The 26,892-nt window shown below is 41.7% G+C and overlaps 1 protein-coding gene across 2 annotated transcripts in view; it reads left to right on the top strand.

Annotated features, from left to right (window-relative positions):
• LOC147021082 (uncharacterized) overlaps positions 1-26,892 on the top strand; it is a 119,015-nt gene that overhangs the window by 57,964 nt on the left and 34,159 nt on the right. For both annotated transcript variants that reach the window (XM_085890828.1, XM_085890827.1), the window contains exons 9-12: positions 13,064-16,228; positions 20,453-20,566; positions 20,774-20,932; positions 21,183-21,265. In XM_085890828.1, coding sequence (XP_085746954.1) covers positions 13,064-16,228; positions 20,453-20,566; positions 20,774-20,932; positions 21,183-21,265 — 3,521 coding nt within the window. The remainder of the gene's footprint in view (positions 1-13,063; positions 16,229-20,452; positions 20,567-20,773; positions 20,933-21,182; positions 21,266-26,892) is intronic.

The following is a 26,892-nucleotide window of genomic DNA, read 5'->3' as shown; positions in this document are numbered from 1 at the left end:
GAGCTTAGGTAAATGAGATAAGGCATAGAGTGGCCCCAGGCTCTGTTGCCATCTGCAATAGCCTAATCTCTTGGCTGATGAAAGAGCAGGAGAACAATGGCGCACAATACATGCTTAATTGGCCTCTTGGCTCAGGAATTTGTTGCCTGTCATTGTATCAAGTAATCCTGTGCAGAAAAAGGTTGTAATTAGCGCAGGACCTTGCTCCAGGCATGTCCTTTTAAAGGAAGATACAGCTGAGAAAACTCAGCACGTTTAGTGCCTTCTCTGCTTTGTGTTTTACATCAAGGTCTGGTCCTTTGGCTAGAATTGGGGCTTTTCAGGCAACTATCCAAGAATTGTCTTTTTTTTCTCTTTGCATGTTAAGCGTTTCATGGTTTGTATACACAATCGAGCTCTCTCATGACGTGATGGTTGCTCTTATAATGATTGATTTTCATTCAAACCAAACAACAGTTCAGTGTCCACTAAAACTCAGGGCTAAAGCCAGCTGATGCTGGTTTGGATTGTTCAACCATCTCATATAAACACATAGCTCATGATGTTGGGATCCCAGGTTCAAGTACGTTATGCTATGTTGGTTTACCTATTGTCTGCCAGTGTTACGATGTCTCATAATGTTCTTGTCCTGCATCAGCTTTGTACACGAGCTCCTTCAAGAGCCTTTGATGTAAAAATAAACCAGAGAGTTGGTGTCAAAGCCACCCAATGCTCGCCTGTTTATACATTTATCGTTTTTAAAAGACTAGTCTAATAATATTTTTTATAAAGCATTGCAGTGAAGTCTGATCCAAATAATTTTAAAGCAATATATGTATTTGTATATTGTAATCAGTAAACTAGTACACATATTGAATGAATGGCAAGCATCTAGTATAAACAGGCGAGCATTTGGTGGCTTTGTTTGACACCATCTTAGGTTGAAATTAATTTTTTTTTAATCATTTGTTAATTTCAACTTCACTTCACCAATAATATACCCCAAAGGAACCTCCATGCCAAATATCAGCATCCTAGTACACATATTAAATGAATGGCAAGCTTCTAAAAAATAACTTGCACCAAAAACTTTAACGTTGATGTGCTACAAAAAAGTTAAGTTCAAAACAGGTCAAAAATTTAAAACATTTTAAATTATTTTTTAATTTCAACTTCATTACATCAATAATATACCCCAAAGGAACCTCCATGCCAAATATCAGCATCCTAGGACACATATTAAATGAATGGCAAGCTTCTAAATAACTTACAACAAACACTTTAACATTTTCACGCTGACGCTGACGCTCACCCTCATACCGGGGGTATCACTATACTTCTCTGTTCTTCGAACAGGTGAGCTAAAGATGAATTCTCATCACACTAAAATACACAATTTGTTGTCCTTCTGTCTGTCTGACCACGATACATTCAGTCGTTACTTGTCAAATCTCAACCAAACTTGACAGAAGGATTAAGGGTCACATGATGGAGGTTGTGGCGACTTCATTTGCCCTCTTCCCCAATGTAGTTTTCCGCCTTTGGCGAAATCCATGTTGAAGTGCATATCCGTGTTTGGGTGTATAGATAGCTTATTGTGGTGTTTTACCAAGGCTGCTTCTAATAACAAAAGTAATAACACCAATAATCATGATAATAGCATAATTATTAATGTTATTACAAAACAATATGAATGCGAATAATATCCCCCTTCTCCAAGGGGTTTTTCCTCCTTGGACAAATGCCGTGTTAACGTGTATCAATAGCTTATCGTGGCATTTGGAGGGGCACTCTTACCAGAGGTAAAAAAATATTACAAACCACAAACACGTATGATTATCTTGTTAAACAGTCGCGACGGCTGTTTAACACTAAACTGAAAGGGAGGAAAGTTGATGTTCTTGAGGAAGTATATGCTTATCGCGTCCCCCACAAATTAACGGCAATCGATATACCCTCCTGTATCGTTTTCTATTTTAAATTAATTTTCTGCAATTTGTACAATTTGATTTTCAGTTAGAAGTTGTGGGTTATGATGTGTAAATGAAAGGTGGAAAAATTATGATCTAATGCAATTTAATTCCAGGCTAAAAGGCAACAAAAGGTGAAATTTTTAAAAGGGGGGTGTAGACTATATATATATATATATATATATATATATATATATATATATATATATATATATATATATATATATATATATATATATATATATATACATATATATACATATAGAAATACAAATATACATACTGTATATATATATATATATATATATATATATATATATATATATATATATATATATATATATACATATAGAAATACATATATATATATATATATATATATATATATATATATATATATATATATATATATATATACATACTAACGGGGTGTGCTGACACATTGTGGAAGCCAACGAACCATGCTTCTCCATTGTCTCTGGCCACTCACCTGGATTTGATTTTTAATTTAGTTTTTTCATTCATTTATATTTTCATTTATGGAGGCTTTCCGAGGATTCTGTTTTTTTTTCCGGTGTAGCGACTTTGATGTCCGTCGGCACACAAAATCACTGTGCTTCCTCATTGTCTCGAGTTGTTCATCTGCATTTTTTTGTTCATTTTTTTTTCATGAATTTTTTTCATTACCTCCGCCACCGAATGTGTTCACCCCTTTCTGTCTGTGGGTCGCTGAAATAGGTGACCCTTATTGTCAGTAATTCTGTCTGTTCGTTTGAATGTTTGTTACTTCCGAAATCTAAAAATTTCGTAAGTATATTGATGACTTCCGTTTCTGTTTGTTTGTTTGTTTGTTTGTCGGCACAATAACTCGAGAACGGAAGAAGCTACCAATATAAAATTACACCACGTGATTCAGGAGGGTGATGGCTAGTGCTGACTAGATTTTGGTCAAAATCCGTCAAAGGTCAAGGTCACAGTGAGATCAAATATTCGATTTTTGATGGTTTGGTACAGATAACTCGAGAACAGAAGAAGCTACCAATGTCAAATTACATCACGTGATTCAAGAGGGCGATGGCTCATGCTGATTAGATTTTGGTCAAAATCGGTCAAAGGTCAAGGTCACAGTGTGGTCAAACATCCAAAAAATGATAACTCGAGAAGGGAAGAAGCTACCAATGTCAAATTACATCACGTGATTCAGGAGGGTGGTGGCTAGCGCTGATTAGATTTTGGTAAAAATCGGTCAAAGGTCAAGGTCACAGTGAGGTCAAACATCCAAAACATTTGATTTTTGATGGTTTGGTACAGAATCATCGTAGAAACTTCTGGTTTGCATCGCTACCTTCTCGAGAGACAGCTTTTATTAGACAAGGTCAGAGGTCAAGTTGACGATTTCGTAAGTACCAGTCTATGACTGCTTGTTTGGATGTTTGTTCATTTGTCATCAGCATAATTGGTAGTAAACGTGGGCCGATTTTGACCAAACTCGGGTGGTAGGTACATCTTATGACCGAGTGCTTTGGAAATTGTGATGGTTGCTAGGGACGCTTTGGTTCCATAGCAACAACCGAAAAACCTTCAAAATCGGTACCGTTCACACTAAATCAATTCCGAAAGCCATTATCCCACGTGGGGTTATGAAATTTGGCACGAATGATCTACAGGTGATGCTCTATCAAATATATTCTGGTTTTTGTGATATATAGAATACATTACCTCCTGTTCCGCGACCCATCACCGCCTACCGGCTTGTTACTTAGATTTCGTAAGTATATTGATGACTTCCGTTTCTGTTTGTTTGTTTGTGGGCACGATAACTCGAGAACGGAAGAAGCTACCAATGTCAAATTACACCACGTGATTCAGGAGGGTGATGGCTAGTACTGATTATATTTTGATCAAAATCGGTCAAAGGTCAAGGTCACAGTGAGGTCAAATATTCGATTTTTGATGGTTTGGTACAGATAACCCAAGAACGGAAGAAGTTACCAATGTCAAATTACACCACGTGATTCAGGAGGGTGATGGCTAGTGCTGATTAGATTTTGGTCAAAATTGGTCAAAGGTCAAGGTCACAGTGAGGTCAAAAATTCAATTTTTGATGGTTTGGTACAGAATCATGGTAGAAACTTCTGGTTTGCATCGTTACCTTCTCAAGAGACAGCTTTTATTAAACAAAGTCAGAGGTCAAGTTGACGATTTCGTAAGTACCAGTCTATGACTGCTTGTTTGTTTGTTTGTTTGTAGGCACGATAACTCGAGAACGGAAGAAGCTATCAATGTCAAATTACACCACGTGATTCAGGAGGGTGATGGCCAGCGCTGATTAGATTTTGGTCAAAATCTGTCAAAGGTAAAGGTCACAGTGAGGTCAAACATAATTCCGTAAATTAATGTGGACAAATGGAGTATTTTGCTTCGCTCGACGTTACGAGTTCGTTTTAACTTCGATTTTAATTTCGTCTTCGGTTTTTGCGATCGCTTCGGACGCTTAAAACTCGGTTGTCGAAATTCTGGTAAAAATCGGATGTTTTAAGAGACTTTTTAAGATTGTATAAAAATATTTCACTCGACGCATCACCGGTCGTCACGTGATGCAGTGATCTCGAGCAGACGCGTCGTTGAGTCACGTAAAAGTTTTCCGTGTGCGCGCAGATGGTGTTTTCGATAAAGATGGTGTTTAAAAGTCATTTTTTTATCCCAATAAAGGTTATCGTTGCATGCCTGAATCGCTGAGCCGTCGGATTATGTAAAGATTCTTGGTGGATGGCCGAATAGTACGGTTTTGTAACTTTAATTAAATAACTGCGTGGAGCAATGAAGATTTTTGCTTCGGTCGACGTTACGATTTTTGATGGTTTGGTACAGAATCATCGTAGAAACTTCTGGTTTGCGTCGGTACCTTCTCCAGAGACAGCTTTTATTAGACAAGGTCAGAGGTCAAGTTGACGATTTCGTAAGTACCATTCTATGACTGCTTGTTTGTCTGTTTGTTTGTGTGCAGGATATCTCAAAAATTTGTGGACGGATTCGGATGAAATCTTGTGGACAGGTTCGGTGTGTGACAAGGACGAGCTGATTATATTTTTGTGAAGATCGGGATCTGATAATTTTTTCAGTGATTCTTCACCATTGAGAGATTGGGCTAAACCGATATATAGCACGATATCTAAAAAAGTTGTCAACAGATTTGGACTAAACTTGGTGGACAAGTTGTGTCTGTGGCAAGGACCAATTGATTTAATTTTGGTGAAGATCGGAATCCGGATCTGGACACGAGTGTTATTTAATTTCCAAAGTGATTCTTCATCATTGAGAGACAGGGCCAAAAATGACACAGCATGATACAGTATTTCAAGAGCCTGTTGTTGGTTTAGTGGTTTGGGTGGTGGCTTGGGATCCGAGGGTCCTGAGTTCAAGCCCTGTTGGCTGCTGAATTAATACACCAGAGGGTTGACTCAGCCTGCCATCCTTCTGAGGTCGGTGAAATGAGTACCAGTGTGTACTGGTAAAGGGGCACTGCATCAGCGACACAGTCGTGCTTCCAAGAAATAATAGCTACCCCAGTAGCTAAGCTGCCATATGCAAGAAGAAAAAGATAGTATTTCAAAAATGTATTCGGCCGGATATGTTATCGTGGATCAGGCATTACGTGGCAGAGGTATATGCTCCACCGAATGCCCTTCTAGTTTATTTATATTTTCATTTAAGGATGATGTATGATGATTCTGTGATTTTTTTTTTCTAATATACCAGTTTCGATGTCCATCGGCACACCAAATATCATCTTTCTACGTCACCCGGAAGGTACTGATCTTTCATATCAGTCAGTGAGTGAGTGGTTAGAAAGATTATATGTATACAATATACATAAAGAATACCTATGAGGCAACATTTCTGGAATTCAAGCCTGTATCATTGTAGCAAGGTGACAATTCATGAACACATTTGTTTTGTCGATTAATATTGTGTTTTATTTGAACAGTATAATGTCGAGATACCAGATACTTAAAGGAACACAGTGTGGAAAGATTGGTGACATTCACACTTCTTCATTTCTTGAAAATGACTAATGTCAGATATCTTCCATTGAAATTTATGCATTTAGGGCAATTGAATGCCTGGTTGTTTAATGGATAGGGTGGTGGGATTGGGATCCTCAGGTCCTGAGTTCAAATCCAACTTTTCATTGAATTAATACCAGCTGGGGTTGACTCAGCCTGCCAACCTTCCAAGGTTGGCAAAATAAGTACGAGGTTGTTGGGATGATTGAGCTATTTGAGTATCCTGCGTTGGAGTGGTGACCCATCCAGGATTGTGCCCAATAGCCCACGAGACTGCTTTGGCAGCACTGATGCTCTGTGCAGAGTATGGTCCCAATGGATTTGGATTTTTCAGAAGACAGTGGAAAAAGATTTCCTTTCTGTGCTGAAGTGTTTCAGAAGAAATGCGACTTATTTCATCGTGGATTGTCTATTGGTTTCAACTGCTACAACACTTGGATTTTGTAAGATATAGACTATTCTGTTTGGAAATCAACCAACAACACAGCATCATATAAAAAGGTGCAGAAAAGGATCCCCTTAACTACAGACCAATTAGCTTGCTTCCAATCATCAGCGAGGTCATGGAATCCATCATCGCAGTTGATATAAAATCATCCCTTTTCTCCACCAGCCTCATCTCAGATCAATTTGAATTCAGACCTGGTCACTCTACCTTGGACATGCTGCTTCTACTCTCCCAACAATGGTGGAGGTCCTCAATGTCAGACATGAGATCAAGGCCGTCTCCCTGGACATATCTCAAGCTTTCGATACAGTCTGGCATCCTGCCTTGCTCTCAATACCGTCTGCCTCTGGAATCCATGGCCAACTCCACTCCTGGATTACTGACTTCCTCCACTCTCGTAGCCAATGTGTGGCTCTCAACGAACCCTTTCATCTCCTCTCTCTCTCTCTCTCTCTCTCTCTCTCTCTCTCTCTCTCTCTCTCTCTCTCTCTCTCTCTCTCTCTCTCTCTCTCTCTCTCTCTCTCTCTCTCTCTCTCTAGGCTGGAGTACCCCAAGGCAGTGTTCTTGGTTCCATCTTACAGTATTCCTAATCTTCATCAATGATCTCACCTACTCTCTGCAAAATCCTTTTTATTACTGATGACTCCACTCTCTGTCATGACATCCCTCATCTTTCTGTTAGACAGGCAGCAGCCTCTTCCTTCTTCTCAGAAGAAGAGATAGGGCCGAAACAAAATTTCTCATAAACAAAATCATAAACTAGTAAAACACTTGGAATATGTCTTTCAATCCTGAGAAATCCCACGCAATCACGCTCTCTCACCAAAATGACCATACCGCAAATCCTCTCATCTACTTTCTCAACAACTCTCTCAAAAAGGTTCAGTCACTCGAATTCTTGCATTTCACTCTCAGCCATGATCTCTCTTGGGCAAACCACATTTCAAAGTTGGCTTCCAAAGCCAGACACCGACTGGGTATCCTCCGTCGTGCAAAGTCCTTCCTTGGCACACCTGAGCTCCAATCCACCTACAAGGCTTTCATCCACAGTTTGATGGAGTACTCGTCTCCCCCTTTGTGCTGGCTCCCATGACTCGCCACTTGCTCAGCTTGAAATTGTGGAAACCAAAGCTTCAAAGATCATTGGAATCTCTCATGATGAAGCTGAGTCTATGGGCCTCCCACTTCGCCATCACCGACAGGTCGGTGGTCTCTCTGTCTTCTACCACCTCCTTTCTGGTCTTGCACCCTCTGCCCTCTCCGTGCTTTGTTTCCCACCCTCCCAGGTATCTGCAGGACACACAGTCCACCTACCCCCTCCAAATGAAACTCCCTAAATCCAGGATCACTGCTCACCTCCACTCATTTATTCCTCTTTTTTCCCCACCTGTGAAACCACCTTATACACTCTTCAATCTCATTCTTCCCTCCAGGTCTTCAAGACAGCTGTTCACCACAATCTCAAGCCATCCCCCATCCAAAACCATGATCTTCTCTGCACCCGTTAAATCACTCCCACCCCTCCCAAAAGTTTGCTTATGTATCCATCTTGTTCACCCTTTGCATTCTCCCCTAACCGTCATGGTTACCTGCATCCTTTGTTCATCTCTGTCTACCTTCTCCCTCTGCCAGGCTATTGCCGTTTCACCTTTCTCCTGCTGTTCTTTGTTATGTTGTGTCCTGATCTTTTCTATGCCCGAGCTATTCCATGAGCCTAGACCATGTATTGTTGTGGGCCGGGGTTCGGCGGCGATAAACGACCACCAGGGGGAGCAGTAGAGCCGTCTCCCACCGAACATCCGGAATTTAGGTCGTGATTCCCGGACAACTCCGAAAGGTCACGGGTCAATTAAAGGACCGTGGTCACCAATATTTTGACGGCGTGAGGTAGGGTCCACTTGTCTATTCCAATTTACCTAAGTACTCACGCCATCTAACTACCGGGGAAGCCACACCCTCAGCCGACTTTGTCCGAACCGAGTTGCTGTTGCCGACTCGGATCCAGCGGAACCGAGCGGAAGTTACCAAAACCGCGTCGGACCAAATGAACAATTTACAGCACAAACGGCCTCCCTAATTCTCAATAAGCACCGTGCTAAGCCAATGAAAGAAAGCACAGACAATGAGCTGGTCCATTTAACAATTGGGGTTTATTTATAACTCGCCGAAACCCCGTCACAGACAGATTCCGTTCCATGAGCCCAATATGACAACCAGTGGCGGCTCTTGTAAGAGCTGGATCCCAGTCGATGTACCTCCATGGCCTTACCTAATGAGGCCTACAAAACGTCCTTGTACACGACATTTTTGGTGTACACTACTCCTTGTGAAGAAGTCCCCTGATTTGTGCACGTGTCTACTTTGACGTACACCGTGTCAAAACTTCTCATGTCACAGTACCGAGAAAAACGTGACACGACCGCTAGGAGGAGCACAAAATTGGTCCTTCAGTATTAATATATAGATGCTTCAGAGTTGAAGGTTGACTATTGCCACTATGTGCGATGCACTCTTACAGGTACGAAGTTTCTTTCAGTCCAGGTCACAGTACCAAGAAAAACGTGACGCGACCGCTAGGTCCTAGGAGGAGCACAAAATTGGTCCTTCAGTATTAATATATAGATAATCGGGAGGGAGACACAGAGCAGACTTAATCGCGATGATTAGAAATGCAATTTAATGTACAAGGCACTTAACAGTTTCTACTTAAGGACGGGCGCCACAGATGCACACACACACACACACACACACACACACACACACACACACACACACACACACACACACACACACACACACGAAATGGGGCCGGTTGGGCACCTTTCCACCTCGTGTGGTCTGGTCGAGACGAGCTGGTTCGGGGGGGGGTGGACTCGAACGCACACCTTCGGCGCAGCACCAAGCACCAGGGACCGCGCTCTCCAACCAGCCACACACCAATGAACCAAGACCAAGGAGAAGACCAGAGACGACGATGACCTAGGACCAGACGAACCAAGACCAAGGAGAAGACCAGAGATGACGATGACCCAGGACCAGACGAACCAAGACCAAGGAGAAGAGCAAAGATGACGATGACCCAGGACCAGACGAACCAGCCAGCACCAACGAACCAAGACCAAGGAGAAGACCAGAGATGACGATGACCCAGGACCAGACGAACCAGCCAGCACCAACGAACCAAGACCAAGGAGAAGACCAGAGATGACGATGACCCAGGACCAGATGAACCAGCCAGCACCAATGAACCACGACCAACGAGAAGACCAGAGATGACGATGACCCAGGACCAGATGAACCAGCCAGCACCAACGAACCAAGACCAAGGAGAAGACCAGAGATGACGATGCCCCAGGACCAGACGAACCAGCCAGCACCAAGACCCGTGACCCCCAAGACCAGCGCTCTGGAGCCTGGTGTTCCTTTATTCATTTCTTGTGTGGGGTGAGAAAATTGCCATCTGAGGCATCTCAACCCTTATTGGCCGGGGTGTCTTGGGAAAATCACCCTCTGTGGCAATCTCAACCCTCATTGGCCGGGGTGTCGTGGGAAATTCGCCCTCTGTCGGAATCTCAACCCTCATTGGCCGGGGTGTCATGGGAAAGTCGCCCTCTTAGGCCATCTCAACCCTCATTGGCCGGGGTGTATTGGGAAAATCACCCTCTGTGGCAATCTCAACCCTCATTGGTCGGGGTGTCGTGGGAAAGTCGCCCTCTTACACCATCTCAACCCTCATTGGCCGGGGTGTCTTGGGAAAATCACCCTCTGTGGCAATCTCAACCCTCATTGGTCGGGGTGTCGTGGGAAATTCGCCCTCTGTCGGAATCTCAACCCTCATTGGCCGGGGTATCATGGGAAAGTCGCCCTCTTAGGCCATCTCAACCCTCATTGGCCGGGGTGTCATGGGAAAGTCGCCCTCTGTGCATGATTTGACAAGGGGCACGCCCCTGCCTTTCTGGGCGGAGTCTCGATCTGAGGCGATGGAAATCTCCGCCCACGTACGTGGCTGGACGTACGTGGCCACGTACGCGTGTGTAATGGCGCGAAGTGAAGGAGTGAAGGAGTGATGGAGTGATGGTTTCGGTTGGCTGGAGGCTCGATTTGTATTGCAAAATCCCTGACTAAAAAAGTAACTCGCAGCGCACACATGTAATTCCCATTTGACACAGGTAGGGGGCCCTAACTATAAACACAAACTTATCGAGATAACTAAGCCTGGGGACTGCTGTCTGTTTGTGTGTAAATGGATCCCAAATCCGTCACAGTTTGACATAATGACAAAAAAGATCCTTCATCACATTTGAACACAAAGTTTCCCTGTTAATGATGAGCTCTTGATATTTCCTTCTTGCTGACTTCTTTAGGTTCTGTAGGACTGCTTCTCTCACTCTTTCAATTGTTTCATCAGTTCTTACTGAATTCCTTCGCCCTGACCTTTTTGCATCTACTAAACTACCAGTTGTCCTGTGTACTTTAACATAGCGTAATGTGTTTGCAAACCAAACTTTGTTGGGATCTTCGGGTCCGAAGTTCAACTCCTGCTTTGCTGTTGAATTAATACCAGGTGGAGTTGACTCAGCTTGTAATCCTTCTGAGGTCAGCAAAAATGAGTACCAGCCTGCTGGGATGATTGAGTCATTTGAGTATCCTGTGTTAGAGTGATGACCCATCTAGGATTGTGCCCAATACCCCAGGAGACTGCTTTGGCAGCACTGATGCTCTGTACAGAGTATGGCCCCAATGGATGGATTAGAGTAGTGATTGGAAAATTAAAGCTTCACAATTGTGGTTCTATGTTCTACGCTCCATTAGTCCATTTTTAGTTTTTGATGATTTGGTTCAATTTTCCAAAGCTTCACATCATCTGAAATAATCAAAACCAGATATTTCTTATAAAGAGCTGTTCATTATTAAAAGGTGTTCATTAATTAATTGTCACACTGTATTTTCATTTTCGTTCCGCACTTCCAAAATAATGAACTAAAGCACTTTATGACGTCATTCCAAAGACGGCCATTTTGGATTACACATGATGTGCACATGCACATCAATGAGCAGTGAAGGAGTTCATAAGTGTTTCAAATAAAGAACTTTAAAACAACTTTGTTAACACAGAAGGATCTGTTTCAGATAAATGTAATTGTTGAAAATTTGAATTAAAGAAAGAAAATAAAATAATTTGATTGCTACCCCACACACGCAAAGTGAAAAGTGGGGTTAAGCAATTGGTTCATGTCTGTCCGTCCATCTGTCCGTCGGTCCATCTGTACATCCATCTGTCTACAAAGGTAAGTTTATGATCAAGAAACAACTTGATTTCAATTGAATGTTAGATTTTGAACACGAATCAGAACATGAATCGGAAAATGAACCGGCAGTTTAACAGTCCTATGACTGAATTTGTCCCGATCGCACATCCGCAGAGAAGAGCGAGGTAATTTTTAAACGGTGAAGCCGCTTCAATATTTGGCATGTCTCTCCGTCAAAATGAAGAACAAGAAAAACCTTTTTAACCCACCGTGTTTCGTTCTTTCTGGTTTGTTTTTGCTTACTTTTTCTTGTGTTGCTTCATTTTCAATTTTTTCTCTGTCAAACAATATTGACAATCATTTCAAACAGAAAACTTACTGTTTTTTTAAGGATGTTATAAAGGACACAAACAACAAATGCAAATAACTAATGGAATGTGTTTGATAGGGTGATGGATATTGACACTGGGGAAAATGGCGGTAAAACACGGAATTAATTTGTTTATACAACTTTTACAATCTTTATTTTATTTCACATGAATTATATACTTGAACACTGTAGAACACAAATTGCCTTCTAATTACAATCTTTATTTTATTTCACATGAATTATATACTTGAACACTGAAGAACACAAATTGCCTTCTAATTACAATCTTTATTTTATTTCACATGAATTATATACTTGAACACTGAAGAACACAAATTGCCTTCTCATTACAATCTTTATTTTATTTTACATGAATTATATACTTGAACACTGAAGAACACAAATTGCCTTCTCATTACAATCTTTATTTTATTTTACATGAATTATATACTTGAACACTGTAGAACACAAATTTCCTTCTAAAAAAAACAAAACTTCCAAAACACTTCCGTTTCACAGTACTTGGACATGTTAAATAGAGGTGGTGTATCAGGGTGATGAGCGAAGCTTCTGGAATTTTTTAAAACAATCTTTAAAATCATTATTTAATTTAAATTGAAGTAGATACTTGAACACTGTGCAGGCTAACGTGTTTTATGAACGCTTTAATTGGTTATGCATTCAATGGTACCAGCTGCCCATTCAGACTCCATCAAGAAAAGATTTTTTAACCCAAGCATTCTGAAGTTAGTCAAAATTCAAATATATCTGATGAGAAATTCTACATAGAAACAGGAAGTTGAATCAAAACACAGAGAAGGAATGAGGCAAAGTAACACAGAGTGACAGAAACAGACAATAATAAAGGTGACTATTTATGAATGATAAACATTTGCTTTGTTGATGTAAGTTGGGAAAATGTAAAGGTTCTGTTTTAAGTGCTCTGGATATTGACATGAGACTTTATTTGTGCCCCACAGGAAATAAAAAATCAACAGAACAGGCCATTTGGAGGATGAAGGAAGCAGTTGTGCATCACATGCACGGTGAACCTACAGTGACCTTTGTGGACACTTTGGGGAAGAAATCTCATCGAATAAACCCATGGCATAAGATCTTATTTGGTCAGGAGCTACTACAGGACAAAGGAGACATCGATTCATGGATGCTGGTCACACCACATTATACTCAATCTTATCTTTCCCTGCCAACGGCGACTGGTACCCATAAACTGGATGTGGCTTCTATGTTGGCCTCCGGTGATTCTGTTGAGCATACAGTTCAAATATTCGGAGGAATGCCATCTCGTGATACTTTCCATGTTGGCAGTCAAGATTCAAGAGAAGACTTATCTGGAGTTCATAATTCCCAGACTATGTCTGTGCATAATTCAGGAAATTTTGGCTTCCATGGAGTGGACGTTGAAAACAGAGGGGAATCAATGGAGCCGAAACTATCAAGCATAGATGCAGAGCTAAAAAGTGAAAGAAACAATAATGGTGTTTCCAAGGATAAACTCCAGGGTCTGCATGAAGAGCAATTTGAGCAAACACCTGCACATCATCGTGCAGACAACAGCAGCAACAACAGGAGCAGACTAGGGAATGAAGTGCAAAGTGTGGTATATGAAGAAAGTAGATATAAAGACATGTTAAGTGTTCCAAAAGCGACATCATCAAGTCAAAGGTGGTACAACATGAAGGAACAATCTTTTCAGGAAAGCTTTCATAAGGGGAGAAGTCCAGTATATCCGAATGGCAATTATTACATTGAAAAAAATCCTGTGATCAATCCAATGGCTGTCACACAACATACAGAAGACACGATGGAGCCTGACGGCTCTGGCTCAAGTGAAAGCAGCGGAAACTTTCATGAAAGTTTTAACATTGACAGCAGGTTAACAATAAATAAAGTTCTGTCTCCCCCAAAAGCTGACTTACAGATTTTATCACCGCAAAAAATTGAATCAAACACTCAAGAATCCAGTGTGGATGTTTCACTGACAAATGAAATTGATTCTGGAGCTCTAAGTGTTCCATTAAGGACACCTCAGCAATTGAAGGAAAACGAAGAAGCTATCAGTGTGGTTCCAATAATTGGGCCTGACATACAGACTGCGATGAGCCAATTGGAAGATTATGAAGCGAAATTTAATGCGGAGGAGAGAGAATTTGATTTAGAAATGGATGGAGATGAAGATGGAGAGGAGCACGGCAGTGGAAGCTACGAGTTGTTTCATCCCACCCGCTCAACACAAGGGGTACTGCGTGTAACGGAATCACAAAACAGGAAGGAAGAGTCAACATCTGAAGAAGAACCGATTAATCGTCAGGATATTGACACTGAGAACACATCCCGTGGCTCATGGGTTGAAGAAGTTGAAGAGGATGGTGTCACCATTGAAAACCAGCAATCTTCAACAACCACGAACGTAAATCCTGAGATGATGCCAGAGACAATCATGATTAAGGAACAGTACTCCATGAAGGCAAAACAGCAGTCTGTGATATCTGTCTCTCATGTTTCCAATTCTGTTGAAGAAGTACCAACGATAGTTCCTATTTTAGCTGTTGCGTACCAAAGTACATCTTTGCACGCGATGCCGAGTGCGAACGGTGACACAGATTATTTGGATGGAAGTGGAGATTTCTCAGGAATTCCTGATACCTTCGTCGATATGGAGGAACGCTCTGAGGAAATGAACTTTACACCGAAGTTTCCACAATTTGAGGAAACATCTTCTCTTGATACCCTTTCTAAACCATTTACATTATATTATTGGAGAGAAAATGAATCCACAGAAAAAGGTTTGACAGAATCCTTTACCGGAGGAGAAAAACAGGCGAAGCCGACGACACCGGTTTCAAGATATATCGTCAAATCCAGTCTTCCTCAAGAACCAGAGCATACAAGAGAAGGAAGTGTTGACAAAAATGTTCAAAACGCCATCTATAATGTTTTCTCTCATGAAGCTTTGGTGGCATCAACGACAGAATCTCCGCCGAATGAAAGGGTTAATGACCACGGTCAAAGTTTTGTCACATTGAGGTCCCTAATTGCTTCCATTGGAGCTTTGTGGCATAAAGAAAAAACAGTTGACAAGACTGACCGGGAAAACCCTGTAGAATATCCAACAGCAGAGGACATGCCAATTATCTCAGTCAGGACAGAACCTGGGATAATAGGTTCCATGGAGGAGGAGCAGAGCCACAGAGGGAAAGAGGAAGACACCAAATCATCATTTCTGACTGCCACCTTAAAAGATAATCCAGCAGGAAAATGGACTGAAAATACAACATTATTTCCTGCTAATATGGAAGGAACGCCACATTCCCCATTGCTGGTTGTATCAACAGTTGCAACACCGCAGACGTATGCTGTTCTTGATAGACATATTGAACCCATTCAGAAGGCAACACCATTTCCTGAAATTTATCATACATCTCCATATTTCAAGGAGACTATGAAAGAAGCAGAAACAGAGATAGCAGTTGGCAGCTCTGGAGATTGGAGAAAAGCTGAGCAGGAGCAAAGTAGTCTCGAGAAACAAAAGCTGGATGAGGTTGAAGAAACTGAATCATCTGAAGAAAACGTAATGGATTTTGGCTTGAATAGAGGTATTGCACTCAGACCTACAGGAAGTAAAGACATTATTGACACTGGAGATAAAAGTGGAGGACTGGAGATTTATGAAAATAGCAAAACAGAAGATTCATCCAACGAATCAATTGAAGAGACTGAATCTCAGATAAACTTCAACATAGCATGGAGACCAGTTATGTCCGGTTCAGATGATGTAACAGGAATCCCACTTCGAAAGGCCAAAACTGCAGGACCTGAAAAATTACTGGAGGAACCCTCAGCTGGAGTTGGACGAGATGTTGGTGAATTTGACAGCATTGTTGAAGTGAGGCCAACTGTAAGGCAGAACGGCAGTTCCGTGGATGAAGCTGAAAAATCAGATAAAAATCAGGCGCCATCGGAAGCTTTAATTGACCAGTGGAGTAAGGAAGTCATTGATGGTAGAATTAGAACAGACATAGAAATGGTGCCTGCACTTTCTGCACCTTCTACTGATGGAGACCGGCAAGAAGGAGGATTATTTGCCACTTTGGAGCCAGATGCTGGGCATGCCTTCCTCACAGGTAAACCAGCTATTGAACCTGAACCGTGTATCGTATTCCCTGTGTAGCATGAATTTAAGGCTGACATACAAATTTCATTTATTCATGTAAAGGTTAAAGCTCAAGCATCCATCTTATCTATCTATAATTCCAGCCATCTGTGTGTGTGTGTGTGTGTGTGTGTGTGTGTGTGTGTGTGTGTGTGTGTGTGTGTGTGTGTGTGTGTGTGTGTGTGTGTGTGTGTGTGTGTGTGTGTGTCTGTGACCACTGTTTCTCGCCAACCACTGGTCCGATCTAATTGAAACTTGCCAGGTATATTGCTGGGGACCTGAGTATGCGCCTTTTCAAGGTTTGATATTAATTGGACAAGTGCTTCCCAAGTTATGGCCATTAATTTACCAAAGCAATGACAGGACACGTTGCGGCGGCCATTTATTTACCAAACCAATGACAGGACACGTTGCTGCGTAGGCGTGGCCGATGGGGAAAGGGCGCCTTAGTTACCGTGGCATAGGAGTGGCAATGGTCAATGGCAGCAAATGTCATGGCAAGCAAAGACAGGGAGGTAAACTTAATTTTAATTAACTCTGTGTGTGAAAGTATCACAGCAGTTGTTACTTCAATGCAAGTGATAATTGGTGGAATGCATGTGAACATTCCGTACAGGCACGCACCACTTCCGGATAGTGATGACTTAATGTATTCTAATAATTTCTCGATTTTGTATGCGCATTTATAGATAAACACAATGCCCCAATCCAGTCGTCGTTTACGAGAGCGAAGGAACGGCTGTGTGGTTGTTTGAAAGTATTTTTTTTGCATGTACAGCCACGCACGTACGGGCACGTACTAGTTATATATAATTCAGCGTGTGTGTGTGTGTGTGTGTGTGTGTGTGTGTGTGTGTGTGTGTGTGTGTGTTTGACTCGTACGCACTCCTAAACTGCAGGATAGAATGAGTTGATTTTTTTCATGGTTATACCTGGGTTGTGCCCGAGAAGGTTTTAGCCATTAAAAAAGTCACAGTGATTCGGGAGGGGGGAGACAATGTAAATTCTCTATGTAAATGTGTATCATGTAGTGCCACTTGTGGTAGGAGAGTGTATTACAAGTCTGAGCCGACCTACTAAGCCAACACCAGGCTTTAGTGTAATAGTATCTCTGTATGAAAACCTTTAAGAATCAAAAACTACTTTCCAATTTACATAGGTACTCTGTATTTTATACACTCCTAAACCACTGGATCTTTGGTGGTTGTACTCTGGGTGTGCATGGGAATGTTCTACTAAGTTGGGATGGCCACCTCCAATTCAGATTTTTACTTTTATGTAAAAAGTTTGATGTAAAACTTTTTTACGTAAAAAATGCCCGACGGGTGATTTTGTTCCAAGCATGCAACACATTCTTCTGACGCATTATGGATGGTTTGGAGGCAACTGACGGCTCTGTATAGGAAAAATAAAGAAATAATCCTGGTTACTAAGCAAAAACATACATACTACGTCATAATTCAAAACACCTCACTACACTGGAAAACGTGGAGACAGGAATACTGTACTGTAAATGGTAGGTACTTGTAATACCCTCTCCCCCACCTGGAGGCAGCTCGACATGATACACATTTACATTGAGAATTTGCGTCTCTCTCCTCCCCTACCCCCCCCCCCCCAAAGACCACCGGCAAAGATAAAAACACCCCTATACACTAATGGGGTGATGCTGATCCTCTGTAGCAAGTCTAGATGTAACCAGCCCAGAACTACAGGAGGAGTAGCGTGACAACCAAAGACTCAAACACCGATTCGTGAATTGTCATAATGGATTATAATAAGTGGGTTAACCTGCTAATGCACTTCTGCATAGCTGGACAGAATAACTTGAAAACTGGATGTTATCACTAAAAATTAAAAATACCACCCATAAGTTGTTCAACACAAAACAAGAAAAAGAGCAATCAGAGATTGCAGACCCTTGCCGGGATTTCTTTTGAGTGGTGTATTTTCATAGGTTTGAGGTCATGAATTTTTTTTTCTGTGGACCATTTTATCCCTAGATGATACTCAAAAATGTTCATACTGATCGGATGTGGCGTTCTACATATGCAATTATGAGGTCATAACGAGGGCTCCCATGACGTCATAAAAAAATCACACTCATTCCTCATGAGGAGTACTTGCTATGTGCCAAGTTTCAATTTTTTTCCCTTTGGTATGTTTTCAGAGATACAGAGATCCAAAGTTTTTTGGTTTTTCCAATATGGCTGCCACACAATGTGACCCATGACATCATAATTATCAAGAAAACATTCCGCACGAGTAGTCACACCAATGGTGAAAACTTTGTCTCAATCCGATTAGCGGTTGCGGATAAAAACATGAAAGCTCTGTGCGGACAGACAGACAAACAGACAAACAGACAAACGGACCCAAATGCAATACCCTCTCCTTTGGCGAGGGTAATAAAGTTGCCCACCCGACTCCACCACCCCCTTCCTGCTCCTCCATGGAGCGGGGTGTTCCTAGTTAATGAAATTAACCGTAAACGACAAGTCCTTCACAAGAAAACAACATTTATAGTAACATTCCTGGAATGAAATATGAACATTAAGATATTTGTCATTTTGGAGACAGCTGTGCTCATGTTATAAAAGGTATTCATGGAAACAAGTTTTCATTTGAATTGCCTAAACTAAAAGCACCCTCCACATGTAGTTTTGTCTGGCATACATCCAACCAACCATCGTGTAAGAAAGAGGGCCCATTCAACTCACGATCATTCAAATTTTCATAAAAACGACCTGTCATGACTCCCTCGACTATGTCAATCCTGAGAGGTTATCTGATCAGGAGTTCATCCGAATTAGAGCGCAAACAATATATACTCATCAGAGGGATGAGATTTTCAGAAGGAAAAACCTGGCGACTGAGTCAGTCGCCCATTTGATTCTGAGCTCAGCCAGATTGCCAGGCCTTAGTGCCAGCTGGCAATACAAAGCAACACATGGGGCTGTGCGCTCAAGCACAGTCAGAACCGCACTGTTTCCTGACGTGACACACCCTGTTTCCAACAGTTTTTTGGGTTCTGAGCTGAGAAAAAAAGTTTAAATATTTAATTGTTTGTGTTTACAAGGTCCACAGTTTGCTTACTTTTCAATCTTCCACTCATCTGATTGATTTTTTTTTTTGCTTTTTTTTTATCTTTCTTTGCCTGAATCTCAGCAATGCATGACTCTTTCCTCGACGATCTCTGTCTCGACGGAGGGATGTGCCTCTCATGGCAACACCATAACCTCGATGTGTGGGGAACCAGTAGCACTCACTCTGGGGAGAGAATGAACCAAATTGATCTGGCTTTTTTTCCTTCTTCTTCTTTTTTTTTTTTTTGGCCTAATTTGAAACAAGTAGACCATCGTCTGCTTCGGCATCCAATTGAGGGATGACTGATCTCCAGGCTCACCCAGTTGTGAGCCCAGAGAGATTATTGCGAATGATATTCACCACCACATTCCCTTTTTACACCCCCATTGAGACCACCACCACGTGACACATTGTGATTCGCAAACTTGTTTACATGGGTTTACACCAAGAAATGGAGTCGGTTCTGCAAATTATTTTTGGCCAGTGATTGTGCAGAAGAATACAGATGAAATCGTTTTTGTATCTTTCACAGCACCAAGCACGTGATGAGGTGTTAATTAACAAACTAAAATTTTACAAATCCTAAATCTGAAACAATCGGAAACTGCCGTTAAAGCAGATTAATTGAACGGTATCAAATGACCAAATAAAGGATGTTTCTAAATTGTCAAACCAGTAAATTATGAATTTAAATGCAAGCTCCATAAACCGGAAACATTTACAACTACACTGTAGAAGGTAGAGCGCATACCTCCGCCACGTAATACCTGATCCACGAGAACATATTGGGCCCAATACATTTTTGAAATATCATGCTATACAACACGATATCGTTTTTGGCCCGATTTCTCAATGGTGAAGAATCACTTAAAAAATTATAGTAGCCGGATCCGGATTCAGGATCTGGATCTTCACAAAAATCTAATCAGTTCATCCTTGTCGCACACTGAACCTGTCCACAAAATTTCATCCGTATCCGTCCACAACTTTTTGAGATATCCTGCACAAAAACAAACAGACAGACAGACAGAGTGGGATGAAAACATAACCTTCTTCCACCTTCGGTGGTGGAGGTAACAACATGCTGTTGCACTGTTTCCTGGTGCAGATGTGGATGACTGTGTCTCAAGGCCCTGTCAGCATGGTGGCACCTGTGTTGACCTTCTCGGCTCCTTCTCATGCGTATGCCTACCTAGTTACGAAGGCGCACAATGTGAAAAAGGTACAGTACACTACAGCGTGGCACGACACGCCTCGTGTAGTTAGTTACAGCTTATGCCGATAAATACATCTGCCAGTGGAAACGCCAAACCATTTTACCTTATCTCAACCCTTTGCTCATTTTCAGAAACAACAAAAGCAATTGTTTTTCCTTCCCTTCTTTTGCACTGTGTGACCTTCCACCCCTCATGTGCACCCTGGTGATTAGACACAGAGAGCTGCCAAGATGGCTGGCACAAGTTCCAGGGTCACTGCTATCACTACTTCCCAGAGCGGCGTGTCTGGAACGACGCAGAGGGGGGATGTCGCCAGTACGGTGCCCACCTTGCCAGCTTGTTATCTCCCGAAGAGCAGAATTTTGTGAATCGTACGTATACCACCTATTCTCCATTGATGTTTATTTGTCCTGTTTATTACATCTGCCTAATTTTATTGATGCGATCGATATATGACTTCAGGAAGGGTTTATAAATCGAGATCCAACTTACGATCAAGAATATTGCTCAAGGAATGAGTTAAAGTGGAAGGAAACTCTGGAGGGTTCGGTAGGAAGGAATTCCCAGATGAAGTAAGCAAAGTGATTCCATTTCATTTTCCTCCTCCTTTGTGGAACGAAGGCCTTGGCCTGGACTACCAGTGGATCGGGCTGAATGACAAGGAGTTTGAAGGAGATTTTCAATGGAGTGATGGAAATCAAGTGGTAAGTTATCAGTCGTATGTCTGTTCACGTTAAGTTTATCTGCAGGGATAGTTTACGCAATGGCTTTGTGAATTTGTTGTAAACCTAAGCTGTATCTTTTAAAATTATTGATGACAACATTGGTTCATCGCTCGATATTCAACATTGATTCAGTTACACTTGCTATTTGGGTCGATGCATCCACTGAATACACTGATAAAATAGATAATGTACTTGAAGGAAGACATCACATCAACAAACATGACTCGGAATCCCGAGACAAATCGTTATATGTATGTCAACGGAGACATACGTGAAGGTCATCTCTTTATAACCTATGGAGACCGGTGGAATCTTTGACCCCAAACCATCCCCGATACCTATTATTACAAGACAAGCCTCTTCGCTAACCTCCCATGGACTCGTAATCAATGAATGGCCTCTTAAGTAACAAAATGTCATGCAGTGGTAATGAACATTCTTTTCAGAAACAATCAAAATTGTTTGAGTAAGAGGTGACCAATGAATACATAGGATTTGACATGATGTGATGGTGAGCAGATGTAGCATCCAAATAACAACATGGAATGAGAGTGAGAGATTACAAAGGAGATAAAATTGTTGCCCCTTGGAGAGTGCATAATAACAAACGTACAAGGTCTGGGTGATATCATGGTCTGAGTCTCAGCCTGTCATCCTTCCGAGGTCGGCAAAAATGAGTACCAGTTTGCTGGTATCCTGCGTCGGAGTGGCTACTCATCTAGGATTGTACCCAATAGCCCAAGAGACTGCTAAGGCAGCACCAACGCTCTGCACAGAGTATGGTCCCAATGGATGCATGGATGGTCCGAGTGTTTGACACTCGATGCTGTGGCCCCAATTCAAATCGTGTGACCAAGTTAACTTTGGCTCAAGGTCAGAAAAACGTTTGATCTTCCCAGAATCACAAAGTGCCCATCAACTCCAAGGGATTCCAAAGGTTGGACCTCAAGTAAAGGTCAATCACAGAAAGTGACTTTGTAAATGTAGGAAGTAATTATTCCGAAAATACATCAATGACAGGAGATTCACCTGATTGTGGCATCTCGAGAGCTTGACCATATTGAGATCTTTACACAGTTTGGCATCGAGGGAAGTACAAATACTGTGTGGCGAACCAGCATGATATACAGTAAAGTGGTTTTCAGATCAAAACCAGAGAATATCTAAGACAGGGGTTCTAAACCCTAGAGAAACAAGTAGAGATACATTCAAAGTACACCGCCCACATGCCAAACAAATAAATAACAAATCCTTCTGTACGCGACATTGCCGGGGCATCTTTGGTGCCCGGCGATGCCGCTGTGCAGTACATGGACATGGAATTGAGAGAGAGCGGTGTAGAATAATTGATTGATTAATTGCGTAATTAAAATAAAAGAAATAATCATAAAATAATTAATTTCTTCATCAAATGGCTAATAGCATACCTAAACTACCACTGTTTCATCCGAATCTGTACCTTTTTTGCAAATTAAGTAATTAATCGATGAATGGATTAATCAATACATCAAAAATACCCTTTATAGCCAAATCAGTTGTTCACTGTAGTGTCCAAATATCAGCTTCCAACCTCAAAAGGTGCCTGAGATATTAGCCAGATGAGAAAGAAAATAAAGAAGGAATTAATTAATCAATAATAATTAAGTAATTAATCATTTTACTGATTAATCCAGAAATAAAAAACACCAATTTTCCAAAGCACTTATTCACTATTGTGCCCAAATTTTTGCTTCCCAGCTCAAAGGATAGCTGAGATATTGCCCGGACAAACAAAGAAGAAAACAAAGCGAACAAACAAACGCAGTGAAAACTGAGTGCGCCGTTCCGGCGTGCATCATCGCCTGGAGATGGAATAGGGAGGGGCAGAGTACAATAGGTCATGATGAGAATAGAAATAATGAAGTTCAAAGCCACCTGGCTGAGATGTTTTTCTTTATCTTGTTTTATTAAATAAAAGAGTAACATTGAGGTAGTACTGCAACAACTTCAAGTTCTTCCATTTCAAAGGGATGTCACAACGAAAATAACTTGGCCAGCACCGTACTCTTTGCCTGGTGTTGGCTTAATGGTTAGGCTGATGGGCTTGGGATCCTTGTATCCTGAGTTTAAATCCTGCTTGGCTGTTGAATTAACATCAGGTGGGGTTGACTCTGCCTGTCATCCCTCTGAGGTCAGCAAAATGAGTACCAGCTTGCTGGTATCCTGTGTTGGAGTGGTGACCCATCCAGGATTGTGCTCAATAGCCCAGGAGACTGCTTAGGCAGCACCGGCGCTCTGCACAGAGTATGGTCCCAGTGGATGGATGGAACTGTACTCTGCCGACCATATCCCTTTCACCCCAATGCAAGCTTCTGAGATGTAGTATGCCATCTCTACCACAAATCCAAGCTTCGCGCAGGATGCGCCACAATGCTCAAGCCCAGGTGTCACACCAGCCGAGGTCAGTGAATGCATGAAATGTAATTTTCCAGAGGATATACACATGTTATTTGGCCATATTTCTTACAGGTGAATGTAGATCACATCTGTGCATGATGTTAGGGTTCACAAAAATTTTCAGCTGTTGAAAGAGAGTACACTGAGATAAAGGTTTGGAACTCCTTGTCGAAGCTTTTCTTGTGAGATATACATTCGCTATGACGTGTTACAACTCCATGCACTCTGGGTGAAAAGGCAAAGGACATGGATGTCACTTAGTAAATTGTTACCCGAGAAGTAAAGTTTCCCATTATCTTTAGATTTTTTTTTTCACCTCAAAACAGTTTTTACCCTCAAGACAGTTTTTACCTTCACCAAAGGAAGAGAGTATTGCGTTTGGGTCCGTTTGCTTGTCTGTCTGTTTGTTTGTCTGTTCGCACAGAACTTTCGTATTTTTCTCTGCAACCGCTTGTCGGATTGAGACGAAGTTTTCAACATAGGTGCGACTACTCATGAAGAATGCTGTAATTATAATTATGACGTCATAGGTCACGTGGTGAGGCAGCCGTGTTGGAAAAACCCAAAAAACTTTAGACCTCTGTATCTCTGAAACCGCACCAAGGAAAAAATTTAAACTTGGCACACGGTAAGTACTCATGAGGGTGATTTTTTTATGATGTCATCGGTGCCTTCGTTTATTATTATTATTATTTTGTATACATTGTCGAGGCTCGTATGAGAGCTGACACACAACGCACAGCAAGGGGGGCATGAGACAAGAGGGGCGGGAATGGGAAGGAATTTGAAGGAGGTGGGTTTGGGGTGGATTAACGGGGGTGGGAAAGATCAAGGATTTGGATGGGGGACGATAAAAGGTGGCGATGAACGGCTGTTTTGAAGGCCTGGAGGGAAGAATGGGATTGAACAGAGTGAAGGAGTTTATTCCAAAGGTGGGGAAAAAGAGGAATGAAAGAGTGAAGGTGAACAGTGATTCGTGATTTTGGTAGTTTTACCAGAAGGGAGTTGTTGGTGGACCTTGAGCACCCTGTGGAAATATGGTGAGGACAAATCGCAGACACAGCAGTTGGGGCGAGACCAGAGAGGAGACGGTAGAAGACAGAAAGAGCACCGACTTGCCTGCGGTGAGAGAGTGAAGGGCCCAAATACTCAGCCTCATCGTGGGAGATACCAATGATCCGAAATGCCTTGGTTTTCACAGTGTGAAGCTGAGAAAGGTGGGAGGCAGGAGCACCAGCCCAGAGGGGTTGAGCAGTACTCCATCAGGCTGCGGACAAAAGTTTTGTATGTGGTCAGGAGCTCAGGTGGGCTGAGGAAGGAATTTGCATGATAGAGGATTTCCAGTCGACAACAGGCTTTGGAGGCGAGGTTGGAAATGTAGCTTTCCCAGGAAAGATTGTGGCAGATAGTGAGACCCAGAAGCTTGAATGAAAGGACTTCTTCCAGACGATTGTTGAGAAAGTGTATGGGGGGGTTTTCCAAACGGTCCTTTCGGAGAGAAATAGTGAGAGTGTGAGATTTGTGAGGAGATGACATTATGACGTCAAAATTGCATATGTAGAACACTCTATCTGATCAGCATGAAAATTTTTGAGGGCCATTTCGGGATGAAATGATCCACGTGAAAAAATTTGATGACGTCGTTGGTCACATGATTTGGCAGCCATCTTGTTTTGTCTTTTTTTAACCTTCAAAAATCTTCTTCTCTGAAGTGACTGAACAGATCGAGTCAAAACTTTTCACATATGACCACCTGTCCATGAGGAACAAAAGGTTCACACATATGATATCATCGGTCACATGGTTTGGCAGCCAAATTGGATTTACCCTAAAATCTACAAAAAATTCTTCTCCAGAACGGCTGGGCAGATCGAGGGGAAACTTCACACAAATGTTCCACAAGCCATGGGTGTACAAGTTTATTAAGGAACAATTGATAGGTCACATGGTTTGGCAGCCACATTGGATTGAAGAAAAATATTAAATAATGTTTTCTCTGTAATCGCAAAATCAATCGACATGAAACGTCACAATTATGATGTAGTGTTGATGTGGAATACATGTTTTAAATTTCAACTTGATCAGACACATGGTCTGGCAGCCAGAATAATTTAATTTTTTGACATGGGTTCTGGTTTTTTTATTTTTATTTTATTTTTTTATTTTTTCTTTGGAATAAGGCTCACTTGGCTGTGTCTGGATGGGTTTGAGGGTAGAGGAGTATCAGCTGAAATGTGAATCCTATCCAGGTTCCTCCTGATGACTTCATCTTTGCTTTTTGCTTGTTTGGGTTCCTTCTGATTACTCCAATGTAGGACTGTACCTATTTGGTCTTCCATTTGATTTGAATTGAATTTATTTCAATCCCATTCTAAATGCAATTGAATAATAATGTCATGGGTCAGGGTCAGGTGTCCGATCAAGGTGGGGTTGCATCAAAGCGGGACGTCTTGGTACCCGGTCATCGCTGCCAGCAGTTATAAAGTGGCAGTTTAAATTATGTCTCTTATTAATTATATAACACACCAGTACACAAATGCCACACAAAATACACCACACAAAAGAAGTCCTGGCAAGGGTCTGCAATCTCTGATTTCTCTTTTTCTTGTATTGTTTTAATAACTATGTAATTATTTTTTTCACATGTTCACCATCCTTTTCTCAACTCATAATCATGTAATCTGCAAACCGGCCTATTTCAGTCCACTGCAGGACAAAGGTCTCCCTCAAATGATGTCAAGGGTATTTGGCATACTTTCCAAACTTTTTCAAGTGTGGGTGACAAGAGTAATCAGCCATGGGAATCAAACCCACACTAGTCAATGGAGACAGAAAAAGATCACACCCCATATAAGGACATCTAAAGTGAAACTGCAGTCACAAACCATTCTACTAAACAACCAGCTCCACGATCATACGAACAATTACAAACAGCATCATTTTCTTTAAAATGTGGAAAAAAAATTTTTATCAATGAAATTAATCCCCCTTTAATGGATCAAACAGATGAAAGTCTAAGGGTGGCAAGTTTGGTTGGTAAGGTGGTAGAACATGGCCAAACTAGTCTTCTGGATAGCATCTGATGGCCTCGAGCTTGCGTGGGATCTAAAGCTAATAATAATGAGTGCCCTTACATTTTCACAAGGAGATTTAAATGCTGGATGAGGTCC

This window comes from Eptatretus burgeri, chromosome 8 (genome assembly GCF_056783735.1).
Source record: "Eptatretus burgeri isolate ZD-2024b chromosome 8, Ebu_testis_v1, whole genome shotgun sequence".
NCBI lineage: Eukaryota > Metazoa > Chordata > Myxini > Myxiniformes > Myxinidae > Eptatretus > Eptatretus burgeri.
The sequence above is the reverse complement of the archived record's forward strand: the minus strand, read 5'-3'. Positions and strand labels throughout refer to the sequence as shown.